Raw genomic sequence first — 13,614 nt, 5'->3', positions numbered from 1 at the left:
TAAGCCCGTAATCCAAAATTCGGGTCCTTTTGGACTCTGCGGTTACTCTAGTCTTGTAATCTTGTTTTTTGTGTTTGCGATACCGTTTATAAACTTTTGCTGACTGTGGATCATTTGTACCATCTACCAAACGAATTTCGTTCTATATGGTATAAGACCACTACGTCCAAAAAAAAAATTTGATCGACTGATGTAACCTAAGTCAGAGTAAATTAAACAAGGAGATCTTGTTTGTTTCATCGCATTGGTCGTTTCAGTCCCATTTGATTTAGGATCCAAAGAATTTTGCCTTATTTTGAAGGTTGGGTCAGTGATTAAATCGTTGTCTCTGGTGCGTCAAGAATAGAAGATTTGCTTAGAAATCTAAATCTTCATGTAACTCCAGGTTTTAGGTATTTTTACTTCTCTAGGACTCCAACTCAAAAATCGGGTCCTTTTGGATGTTATAGTTACTCTAGTATTCTAACTTCTAACTTATAACAATAGGTCTCATTTCTAGCATATACCCAACGAATTTCGTTCTATGAGGGATGGGACCACAACGCCCAGGGAAAAATTTTGATCCACTGGTGTAGCATAAATCAGAGTAAATTAAACAAGGAGATCTTCACCAGGTTTCAGCTTTAATTACCTCTTTTTTTGCTTCTATAGAACCTTAACATAAAAATCGGGTCCTTTTGGATTCTGTTGTTATTGTAGTCTTTTAATGACTAAATGAATTGTCCCTTTTGGAGGAAGAATGAAAGACGTTCTTAGAAATCCAAGTCTTCATGTGACACCAGGTACTGGCTTTAAATATTTCTTTTCCGTTTTTTTTTTTTAATTAGATAGGCCCGTAATCCAAAATTCGGGTCCTTTTGGACTCTGCGGTTACTCTAGTCTTGTAATCTTGTTTTTTGTGTTTGCGATACCGTTTATAAACTTTTGCTGACTGTGGTTCATTTGTACCATCTACCCAACGAATTTCGTTCTATATGGTGTAAGACCACCACGTCCAAAAAAAAATTTTGATCGACTGATCTAACCTAAGTCAGAGTAAATTAAACAAGGAGATCTTGTTTAGTTTCATCACATTGGTCGTTTCAGTCCCAATTGATTTAGGATCCAAAGAATTTTGCCTTATTTTGAAGGTTGGGTCCGTGATTAAATCGTTGTCTCTGGTGCGTCAAGAGTAGAAGATTTGATTAGAAATCTAAATCTTCATATAACTCCAGGTTTTAGGTATTTTTACTTGTCTAGGACTCCAACTCAAAAATCGGGTCCTTTTGGATGTTCTAGTTACTTTAGTGTTCTAACCCAACGAACTTGGGTCTTTAGGTATGGGAGCACAACGTCGAGGGAAAAATTCTGATCGAGAGAATAACACAAAGATCTTCATTCAATTCATATATTTAGAAAATTCAGAATTTATAACTGAATACGTTCAGCACATTAACTTATAAATAGTATAAAAATTATATTACCTAAAGTAAAAAATATATGGTATTTGTTAAAAATTATTTAAAGGCGCATAGAGGCGGAAGATTTGGCAAGTATTAGCAAAACCGTCCGACGCAGCACTCAAGAAACTAGGACAAGCAGTTTTAAATAGCACTCATCCATCCCCATTCAGTCATATTGCATTTGATTAGTAATGTATTATTAATATTAAAGTATAGTAAGCTTTCGTCCACTCATTCTCGCTAGATCGTCCTAGAGTCCATTCATGCCTGCGCCTCGCTCAGTAACGTTTCGCATATCTTGAAGCAAGCCCAGCAAGAACGCGGCAAAACGTTACCTTCAGCACCCTAATTCTCTTCAAAACTGATACATTTTCAAATTAACTAAACGAGTATTAATCTAGCACGTTGCGGTGTTCCAAGAAATGCGTGTGCGCGCACATCGGCAGTGACTTAAGCTGTTGCTAAACGAAGACTACAATGGCAGCCGCCTCGGCGGGCGCACACAGAAAGAGAACGCAGGTATGTGTTTACGCGCGAATTTAGGGTCCCTACGGCGCTGTACATACAAATTTCTAAAATATCACACGCGATTAGTTCGGTTAGAAGCGACGAGAGTGGTTGTAGCCGGCCTCGTAGAGCTTGCAGAGGCTGTCAGTGCGGCCGGAGGGCAAGCTCACGCTGACGGACATGCCGTCGTTGAGCTTGTTCGACCGTCGTCTCTGCCAGATGAAGGTCCAGGCGGCGATGATGAGCAGCTGAGCGGACAGGAACACGGTGGCGGCGACTATCAATCCTGCCATGTTGATGCACAGCCCGGGCTCGTTGGGGATGAAGATGGCCTCGCTGTCGATGGACTTGTTTCCGTCGCGCTCGAACCCGAACTTGTCGGTGATCTGGATGGACTGCACGAGCAGGAGGTCGTCCTGGGGGGTGGCGGAGCGGCGGCGACGGCGGCGGCCGTAGGACACGACGGAGCGCAAGTCGCCGGTGGACTCCTCCTGGTCACACTGGACGGGCTCGCAGGTGGGCATGCACGGGGTGACGAGCGCGCGGAACTGGACCACCTCGGACGAGGGGAACTTGAAGGCGTCGAAGTGCGACAGAAGTATCTGCAACAACGTTAAAAATCATTAAGTCAACTGTGTGTAGTACAGTGATTTGTTCGCTAACGCCGCGTCACCTATTAAAATGCGAATTAGCGCGGAATCAAAGAATTAATTAGCAATTACAAAAGCAATTTAATCCTAGATTGTCGTCGACGTCTGGCCTCTGCTCGCTCACCGCCTAGACGGCAGCCTCAACTTTCGTTCGTTTCCTCTATAATAACAAAAGCTGACGTAACTTGTTAATCAAAGATCAGTTTTAATTAAACCAGCAATTTCGCCTTAAACCAGTTCAAGGCTGCTCCTCTTCCCTTATCGCGGCCATCTAATTTAAATCGAAGTTGCAAAAAAGCGGGAACCTCCCCCTTGTCCATACTTGGATTTTTCAATTTTGACAGTTAATTACGTACCTTGCCCGTCTCGGCCGATTTGTAGATAGGACCCATGATGAAATGGTCGGTGGGGCAGCCGTCGGAATCAATCAGCACAATCTCGCTGGAATCAACGCCGTCCATTGCGACCAGTTCCCTAACGAATATTTCGTAAGGACTGTTCTTGTCCATGATTTCGAAACGTAACGCCAGAGGGTCGCCAACTTCGGCCGTCGGCATGACGTCGCCGCCGCTGCGGTCGGTGATTTTCATAGCCACGTTGGGAGAGTCCACGGTGACTTCTTCGGACAAAGCGGGTTGGATGTCCCCGTGGACCCCCAAATCCACCTCGTTAGTGACGCTCTTGTTGGTCAAATCGTACTGGCACGTCACGGCTAGCCCCAGGTCCGAACTGGTGACGATCTTATCGTGGTGCTGGATAACAACGTCGTTGATATACCTGAAACGCGCCATCAAAATCACCCAATTCCGTTTTTTTTTTTTTTTAATTTTTTGTTGTTTTGTTGCAGGTGAGTAGCCTTCCTTACCTTCCGAGGCCGTTCTTGCGCACGTTGCACTCGAGATTGTCGTACGCCATGCTCAGTTCAAACTCCAAACTATTATTGACGTCGCGCACGCACGAATTGGGACTGCCTTTGGCGTAGATTTTGCCGTCGAACAATTTGCTGGTTTGGATGCGGGCCACCATGTCTCCTGAACGACAATCGATGCTGACGTTGTAGCACGAGCTCAATTCGTAAGTCGCCGCCTCGGGGACTTCCAAATAAGGATCCTGCAGGACGAGAATGGATGTTAACATATCACACGGTAGCTACATATTCATGAAGCTTATTTAAAGCTCCGACTGTATGAAGCTGCGTATGAGTGACAAGAGGATGAGATTTTATTAGTCGGGGACCGGTTCGAGGGTCGGTGGGAAAAATCGACTAAATTATAGCCCCGCGTTGATCTCGCCATATTCGGGCAAGGATCGTTTTTAATTTCGCGTAATCGCGCGCAATGATAAGTGCCGTTTTTAATCGGCGGTTAAATATTCATGAAGTCGTAAGGCAGGATGTGGAAGGAAGTTTCGGGTGGATTTTTGGGATGTTAATAATGGATACGAAGAGTTTAGATGGCATCAGTGGCGAATTTGAATAATACAGAGATAAATTTCGTGAATGGACGCGGAGAGGTTTGTTAATCGCCGGATGCGACACAGACTCCATAAATTAGCGTAGATGTAGAAAAGTGCGCGACTATGACTTTCGCGAAATAAAGAGACCAACCTGGATGTCAGCGAGGGTGGCGCGGGAGTGATGACTGAGTCGGCACACCATCTCGCCGGTGTCACCGTAGTCGTAAGAATGACACCTGTAAGGAGAGTTGAGGCAGAGCTCGCGGCATTCGTCAACCGAGCCGACATCCTGGTAGACGGAGTCGACGGTTTTGAGGATTCTGCCGTTGAGTTTCTTGAATTCGCACAATTTCGACGGTTCTTCGACGCAATTGTTCTCCATGTAATCGTAGCCGTCGGCCGCCTGGAAAGCCGAACTTCCGGCGAGGGTGAGCCGATCCATACTGGATAGCTCGCAGTCGCCTGTTGCGTTATTGTAGCTGGCCGACCTGAAACAAGAAGGAGATTTATCGGATCGAACGAGACGAATCTGCGTTTTATTAATTTCTGAGCGATTGCACGTCCGTCGTGTCGGTGCGATGCTATGCCTTTGTAAGGTCCGAGTGGCAGGCAATCCATCTTAGGTCGTGCTTTACATATGTAGACATGTACGGGCAGTTACTTTAATGCTCGCCATTATTTCCCGGTTAAATAGACCATAACTCGTCGTTTTTTCGTTTAATAAGTGTTGTTTGATGGGCGCGGATCGCTCACGATGGATTATGGTCATTGTCCCATCTCATCCCGAGGATTGATGCGGCCATCACGACCCCGATAAATTATTTATCGGCGCTGGACAACAACCTTATTACCATTCGCTCTTACACTTGTTAATCACGGACTAACGACACGGAAAAACCGGCGCTTTTGCAAGTGTTGAGGCCTATTTATTGCGTTTCTGGATCTACGTCTCATTGTCTCGCCCATTTGCGGCCTAACAGCCTCTCTGCCATGTTCGGCCTGTTGGAGATGAAGATGGTGCTTTGAGCACTACATAACCTAGCCATTATCTTTACGTGATTCGAATGCCCTTTCCCTTTCGCGTTATAATTAAGTGAAAGCTCTTTTCTTCGCTTGTATCGACGCGCTCGGTCAACTGACTTATCTGATGCGTAAATCTTAATATTGTCAACGCAGCGGAGTGCGCCGAGGCAGAATATGTGAACCTTTCGGCGTACGGGGCATTGTGTGCGCCGTTTCATATAACCAGTACTATTGAAATGCCATTTTAAATTGGATTGATTGTACGATATGGCATTGCAGAGGCGACGGTTATGGTTATGAATAGGCTACCGTGACGTCACACGTACGTACCTAACGACTCCGATCTTGCACCTCCCGTCGGACGGATCCGTGTGTCCAGAACACAACACCGCATAAATAGTTGCAGCCGGTAATAATGCGCGTAAATAATATCCGACAACGCTCTTTTCAAGATTACCGTCTAGTCACTCACTTTTGAATAAGCGCAGTTTGCGAGTGAAAAGAGCGCCGTGTCTCTCCGCCATGATCGTCGGTGATAAAATAGGGTTCGTTGCACGGCTTGAATTATCCACGCAATAAAATGATGGGCTGTCACACTCATGTTTTGCTGCTACTGTCATGTAATGGATGTATAAACGTAATTCGTAAAACTCCCATTTCGATTAACAAATCACAAGACTCTCGGAACGGAATTGTCGGTTATCGCGGATATTTTCACGTTTTCAAGCACGATCCGGTGCGCAGAAGAAATGAAAATCTCATCTCGTACCACAATTATCCGTACTATCGATTTCGCGAATCGATGATTCCGCAGTTCCCATGCACGGTGGCGTGACTGCGGCACATCAAAATTCAAAAGTAAATCGGCGATTAAATGGAATAGCTCGAGCACATCAGAAAGTGAAACTGATTGCGGCGGAGATGCCCCAACTTTGGGTCAGGTAACAATCGGGTGGAAGCAAAACGGGGTATTTGCATTGCTGCCGTTGACAGATTTAAAGAACGTTATTGACCCATTTCACGGCTGGACGCAGCATCGCACGAACTTTTGCTGCATAAAAACAAACACTGCGGCTCGACGAACGCGGAAGCCGTTCACTTTTTTTCTATTTCCGCGTAAAATATTCGCGGATAGGAGCTATTCAACTCTTTCGAAGCAACTGTAAGATCACTTAAGTAAATAATAAGTTTGCACTTGACGTGCTAACGTAGTTGAGCTAGACAAAAGGAGGAAAAAATAATCTAAATCTCGTGACAGCTGCATTACGGTGAGATTTCGCGCTTGTTTTGCGGTAACGGGCGGCCGTCAAGTGGAAGATGGGAATTTTGATTGGATTAAGTAATTAAGGAGACGTCCGTCGTGTGAAGAATTTCAAGTGTACAATTCCAAGATTCGACGAAATGTATCGAAAGTGTACACATAACAAGAGAGTGGTGGCGATTTTTGTAGAAACGTGACGGTATAAACTGGACTTAATTAATTAGACAATCTTTGAATGGGTATAGAGTTGAATACTGATTAATGGTCTTGCGAGCGCGCGCTCCTCGATACCAGGGAAGGTTTTTGCCGACCATAATCCAAACCATCTTAATGATTCTAGATGTGTTGCCTTTCCTCAGTCAATAGCTCATCTCTCTAAGTGCGCTTACTGTTCTTTTGCCCCGGTCACGTTACCATTGATGGCATTTTTGCTTCCACCATGCTCGTTAACCAATTACAAGCAATTTGGTAACATACGGGTCCCGTTAAAGGTAAACAGCCAGTTGCACCTCGCAACACGGACGACCCAGGCACTTTTTCTCCGTTTTACTGTTTTAATAAGGGTCGACCCACCACGATCCGATCCATAACTGCGACAAATTTTTCATTTCGTAATTTCGTCCGTTTGCGTTTGACGCTCCGGAAACCTCTAGGTGGTGATATAGTCGCTAGAACGCGCAGGTAATCAGCCGTATCGGGCAGATTGTTGGCTCGGAACCGACCAGGGTGGTTGTATTGTTGAGATGCAAAGCGTGTGTGTTTAGTGTCACCGTGTTGGCGATGACGAGCCACACAGGCAGCTCCTAACTGCGAGTCACGTTTTAGACGTGGAACCAATATAGCCGATGACAACGTCGATGGGTCGTCGCGACGCTGCCGAAATAGCGAATGAAAAAATCATCGCCCGGAGCCGCTCGACTGCGGCTTTCGAAACGAGGAAAAAAGCTGCCGCACCAGACAGGGCTAGGTCGGTCTCGGCGTGTCGTGGCGCTTTTATGACCACGACAACCGGTAATTTTATTATGACTCGTCTTGGACGGGATAGACAATGAGCACTAAAGCCGATACAAATTACCACATTGTATTCGCTTTTTTCTGGACGGCGATTAATTACGAAAGGCGCATCAATAGGCAGGCTTGCGTACGGCGACGCAAGGGCATGCATTAATTGCTCGCTTCGACGGCTGCTAACAAGAACTGATCTCCGACGACGATATTTCCGTGCCCCAGCTTTTATTGATTTACAAAGAGAAGTTTTTTTTTAATCCGACTCTGCGGCGACAAAATTGACCAATATTTCTGAACATCTGGCTTATCGTGGTACTACCATCCACACTGAACGCATGCTTTAGGTTTATAAATGGTACCACACGAAAGCTGACACTTTTCTTTAGGGTACCTCATATCTCAGCACGCAAACCGTTTAAGATAGGGTGATGCCCCAATTTTGCGACAGGATTTGCGGAACCATCGTTCGGTACTGTAAGCGATTATCCCTGGTGAAAACCAGCGGTACCTTTCATTTTCTTGTTTCGAGTCACCTCACGTCCGACCACTATGCTCGATCAATCACGTCGATAATTAAAACGGACACAGGCGCGAGTAATTGATTTTCACGACTTTTCCTTTTTAATCTATCGTCGAATCGCTTTTCTGGATCGTGCGTCCTCGAGTATCGCTTCTTTCAATTACGCGCGGCTGTCTTGTTTTTATTGGTCGGTCCAATGGTCATGTCGGGTCCGTTGTTATCCCACCCGCTGGGTCCGTCCAACACCTATGTTTCTAATTTATTCAAATTAATTTTCTCGCTCGAGTGGGACAAAAATGGTGCGAGAAGGTGGCGTCGCTCACTCCGGGCAGTCCAATTAGTCCTCGAGCTGGCAGTTGGAGGAGCAGACGGGACATTTATCACACATACGAGCATCGGCCCTCGACAACGTACCGTATTAACATTTTGATGGGAGGTAATTAGTAATTAGTGCAACGTTATATGACGTGCATCTTTGAGGGAGCGAGCGTGCCGTGGATCCTGGAGCGTCTTTGTCTAGCTATGGAGGTGAAGGACTCTAGGCTGTCCCATTTATCAGCGACGATCTATAGGTAATCTATCTACTCCCTTCAATCAGCCATCATAAAAGGATTTAATAACGCGCCAACGCTTACACCAGATCTGCTTTTAGAATATTTTTGCCGTTTGAGATGATAAATTTCATATCGCGATCGACTTTGCGATGCTGTGCTGCCGGAGATGACGGAAATGCATTTGGAATCCCTATAATCGGTACCCTTTTTCCTTAATGGACGACCGGTTTTGCTTTTCTTTATTTTCTCGAGAGCCTGTCGGATTCGCATTCAGATACCTACGCTGATTATAGATTTTCACTTGATGTTTGGAGATTGCTTCCAGACGATTGCCAATCATCCCTACAGCTATATTAAAAATGAATTTTGCGCGGAATTCACACCAGGGTATGGGACCGGGAATCCACGCTGGCTAGAGATTTCCGCTGCTCCTATTTGTATTCGCGTTTCTCGTGGGATATTTGTTTGTGGAACGGCCGCCGATTTGTGCAAGTGCAGGCGAAGAATGGCGAGTATCGGCCGTCATGGAATATTCATTAATCAAGCGTTGTTTACGAAATCGTCATAAGTCACCGTAATAACAGTCCGTGCCCGGATTAATGGCGGCCCGTTCGGCAGTAATAAAGTAATAATGCAAGTGTAGGCGTCTGCAGATTAGTCTCGTACATTAGCATGTGATATTGCTCGTACATTATCTTGTCACGGCCATTATTGGTAATTTACATTTACATGTCTCAGTTGCAGTTGAAATAATCGCCGCCATTACATTACATTTAAAAAGTTCCCTAAGCAATTTTTCAGTGCACGCCAGACCACTGAATCGAGTGGGATTTTCAGATCGCAGAACAAATAAAGTGAAACGGAAGTGAGATCTAATCCACCCTAATGAGATTACAACTCGAACACAATGTTTAATAAAATACCGATCGATGTTAGTTTCTCGCTCTCAACCATAAGCGAGAATCGGACGGCATTACCGACTCAAAATCAGTTCCAAATTACTTTACGTGATGTAATTTCGTGCAATTATCAGATAATTATCTGATATTTACTTCACGAACTCGTTAAGGATCTGCGGAGGAACGCGGCGCAACGAAAAAAGACCAAACGCGAACGCTCGAACCCCCGGCTCGACAAAGCGCTCCGATGCTGTATCAATGGAACACGAGTATAAATTCATTAAATTAATTCATTGCCGCCTCCGGTTAGAATTTATTCGGGTTAGTTGTGTACTAACTCACAAACTAACCCGTGGAATCCGGACGCCGCAAACATCCAAAGGCCATTAGGGTCGGGGTGTTTACCCGGACGGACGCTCCGGACATTTTTTACCAAATAAACGGACCACATACCACGCACGACCCGATACCAGAGAGCGTCCCGCAAGGGCCCGCCGCGGACACGCTCTTTTCACCCTTTCGGTTTGCTATGGGTTTACCCGTTTTTTTTTTCAGCGAGAGTAGATTGAGCTGCATCTAGTATATGTCTTCAGGCGCAGCTGTCCATTGATCACATGCGGTTTGATCTAAATGGCATTGTTTAGCCCGCGGCGGTGGTCTGCAGTGTTGATAAGTTGCTCAATTGTTGAACTAAAAGCACTTTCCTTTTCATAATTGGCTTGTAAATCGCTATCCATTCTCTCGGTAACAATGTCATCTTCGTCGTGATTGATAATTTGTAATTTCGTTTGATTGCGTCGATGCGTTCGTTCCCACGGCGTGTCCGTCTGGTGGTGTTCATACTCGTTGTGTCGGCGAGTTAATTGCGGATGGCCCTTCGGGCAGCAATCAACCGAAAACAAAATTTCTGTTTTTATCGGTTGCCCATTCATTATTCATTCGGGTGGTTAACGAGTTCCGGAGTTGCGTCGCTCCCAGATCGCCCATATTTGGCAATCCGGTCCACCATAATCAAACTAGTCCTCTCGTACGCAATTACTTCGATCCTTGGTCCCTCGTGACTCGTTAATGTCGTTTTTCCGTGTTTAGCGTGCTAATTATGCAAAAATCGGCCGCATTAAGACTCATCCGGGCGCGAATCTTCCGTTTTTTCCGACGCTTTATCGGTGGTTCTTCAACAACGGAATTCCTAGCGCATCTCTCTTACATTAACGGCGGTAAAAAAGCCGGTTAGAACGCCTTTCGGCGCCCGTAGTAAAATTGTTTATTTTATAATCTCGGCTAAAAACCACTAGGAATTCCAAATTAATATGTACAGCGACGACCTTGTCGTCTTCGGCATGCACGCTCTGCCTACCGTGGAAGAGGGAAAAAAGCGCGGATATCTGAAGCGCGACCTCCGGGCGCTTTTCATCACCGGATTCGAGCAAACACGCGCGAGAAAAAGAGAAAAATACGGCCGTTTGTGCCGGCGCGACGACGCACTATTTCATGCTAATTGCCACGTTTCGTTATTAACGAGGGTACTGCTGCTAGTGCCGTGTATGGTAAGCTGGTGCGATGTTTCCACCGTGTTTTCCGTGTAAGAAGTGTCCGCATGCAAATTTCGACGCACAGCGTATGGAATTATTTATGATTACAAGACGTACGAGCCGTGTAATACTGTCCAGGGGCTTTCCGCGCTTGTGACGACAAGGATGAGTTATGGATTAGGCGAACGGGGTCCTGGGTGGCATCGTAAATAATGTACGGCTGCTACAATGTCTAACTGTAGATATCATCGGTATTGCCAGTTGGACTCTCGGGGGTTGCGAGCAGTCAGTACACAGAAACGTAGACGAACTAATACTATTTCATATTCAGCATACTTCGAACAATGCCGGAGAATTAAAATAAATGAGGCTGTTCCTTACTCTCATAACACGTGGATTCCAAAAAACTGAGCGAATCCTTTCTGACTTCTAAAAAGGTAAACAGCCCCCGACTTGTCGGGCCGCTAATTTTCACAATCAATTATTTGGTCCTGAAATAACTTAATTTGGTTAACGATTACACAGTACATTGTCGTGGTACTGGCGTCTCGATCGGTTCAAAGTGGTTATCAAAAAAATTAGAACGGTTCGGGAGAAACGTGGCCCTTTTGGCGTGGATCGCAGGTGTCCGACTGGATTCCCATCGAAATCCGTATGCTAACTTAATAGACAAGATATAGGGGTGCGGTTGCAGCCAGCGTTCCAAACTTTGGTAATTATCGCGGTGGCTGTCTTGCAAGGTTGACCCCCTTGGCCCACGTAATTTAATAGTGTGAGCCTGGCCGATAACTGTGCCCGCCCTTGTACACCACCGACCCCTAACTAATTGCAATTAACTGATACCGTAACATGAGGACGGATGCGTGTTTGAGGAAGGGACGCGATTTCGTATTCAAAGTATTTTTTAGGGCGCTTTTAAGGTCGGCGCAGCTCGTAAAAGCCGGGGGAAACTGATACGTTTTCGGAGGAGCATGTGGAGGAGTCGCGTGCGGTTTAATTAGATTTTTGTGTTTCGATTGGAGCTATTCAAAGTGGCTGACCCCAAAGACGAAATTTAATAATCAAGTAAACCCAAAGTGTTGCTGACGTCGGCGGCTTTGTGGATTCCGTTTAACGGCAAAAAGCCGCGTTTCGCGAAACAAATTAGGAAATAGGAATCTTTTATAAGTGGAGCGTCGCGCTTCTACTCCTCAACAAACAGTTCTCGGCTGCAACTCGCTACAGTTTTACGAACAATTACGCTTTTATGAAGTCGTCTACGGGAAAAGCAATATCGGTCTTCTAGTGTCCACCCGTTAGGCTATTCAGGTTTTATTTATAGGTAGCGGCAGCCATTGAAAAATGTAATGACGTGTATTTACTGTAAGACACGCACGCATGCTTCCATTTGATTTGCCTTTTTTGGGCGCAAAGCGCGAATTCCTCATCATAAACAATCCACTTGTCCGATAATAACAATAAACGAATGGACTCACGAATTTAGACATCTAGGAGTTTTTTTGGCGGATTTCGCCAAAACGTTTCGGTTTCGGCAACAATAACAGGAGCTGATTGAATTTCTGAAGAGAGAATAACAAAACATCCGTCCTGAATTAGATGATGTCACGGTCTTTGTGAGTTCAGTTGCGAGGGCAAAAATCCAAAGACATGCCACACTCATTAGCCATTAGTCACGTCGTGTAAAAAAAGGAAAATTGTATCCTTTTATTAACGGTGTTCGGTGGGAGCGTCCCGACCCATCACCATACAATTGTCCTTTCCTCACTCGGTAAACGCAGCCCGTTAGCTTGTCATCGCAATTGTAATTAAATTACTGCGACGACAACTATATTTATTACACGGACGGTTCGTTCTATAGTTCCGACTGGACACGTCACACTTCCGGTCCCTCACACGATACCAAGTCTATCAGGATATATTCTAGCAGGAATTGAAAAAATGAAGACACTGTTAGGTTATTTACGATTGCGCCCGAGGTGTGCGCATAAAAGGGTTCTCAAGTATCACTAATGAATACCGAGGACTTTTGAAATTAAAGGTCAGACATGAAGTAGCTATAAATTCATGTCTTTACATAATTGATACAGTTTTAAGTGCAGGAACGCCAACCCCTCAATCGAGAATTATCTTAAGTTTAAATAAAGCCCGACTCGGCTCGTTTGTGAAAATTGCGAAACCACCCCTGCCTTGATCACCTGACAGACTTTTTCGCAATCTGCAAACAGATTATGGGCGAATTTCCAAAGTTCGTGTCGCTGGAGGCTCGTAAAGACGTGCCCTGCGGAATTTCCCGGTTGCTCTCTTCGAATATGACCATAAATAAGAATTAAAGTATCATTTACAGAATTATAAGATTCGTTCGATAATTGCGACGATTTCCATCGTCGCAAGTGCAGTGGTAAAAATTGTCAACCCGTTTGCACACCCCAGACAATTGGCAGTGCCCCTGCTAAGTGCACAGATAACTTATAGCTGGCATTACCAGTAAATTTAAAGTGGCGACTGCTAAAAGCCACTCCGTCGAGCGGGAAAGGGGTAGGAGGGATTACTGGTGACTTACCTGCAGCTGAATTCCGTTTCTCCGAGACACATTTCTAGGCATTCTTGTCTCGTGGCGGCTGTCATCTTATTCCTGGTGTACCCCTGGAGTTTGTAGTTCTGTACCCTGTCGATGCACCAAGCGCGTTCGCACGGTTTGACCCCCAGACAGTTCTTCTGGGCGTAGATGGTGAAAACGGGGAACTGCGACTTGGTCAAAGCTCC

General features: G+C 45.3%; 2 protein-coding genes across 5 annotated transcripts in view; one reads left to right on the top strand and one right to left on the bottom strand.

Annotated features, from left to right (window-relative positions):
* Positions 1-13,614, top strand: part of LOC135125191 (autophagy-related protein 16-1) — a 408,090-nt gene that overhangs the window by 17,302 nt on the left and 377,174 nt on the right. The window lies entirely within an intron of this gene.
* LOC135125189 (EGF-like domain-containing protein 2) overlaps positions 1,374-13,614 on the bottom strand; it is a 42,453-nt gene continuing 30,212 nt past the window's right edge. For both annotated transcript variants that reach the window (XM_064050577.1, XM_064050579.1), the window contains 5 exons: positions 13,412-13,613; positions 4,206-4,542; positions 3,465-3,709; positions 2,956-3,376; positions 1,374-2,551 (listed from right to left, as the gene is read on the bottom strand). In XM_064050577.1, coding sequence (XP_063906647.1) covers positions 2,042-2,551; positions 2,956-3,376; positions 3,465-3,709; positions 4,206-4,542; positions 13,412-13,613 — 1,715 coding nt within the window. In that variant the 3' untranslated portion in view covers positions 1,374-2,041. The remainder of the gene's footprint in view (positions 2,552-2,955; positions 3,377-3,464; positions 3,710-4,205; positions 4,543-13,411; position 13,614) is intronic.

This window comes from Zophobas morio, unplaced genomic scaffold (genome assembly GCF_036711695.1).
Source record: "Zophobas morio isolate AGI-343-1 ecotype UQ-CSIRO unplaced genomic scaffold, CSIRO_AGI_Zmor_V1 ptg000008l, whole genome shotgun sequence".
NCBI classification, from domain to species: domain Eukaryota; kingdom Metazoa; phylum Arthropoda; class Insecta; order Coleoptera; family Tenebrionidae; genus Zophobas; species Zophobas morio.
The sequence above is the reverse complement of the archived record's forward strand: the minus strand, read 5'-3'. Positions and strand labels throughout refer to the sequence as shown.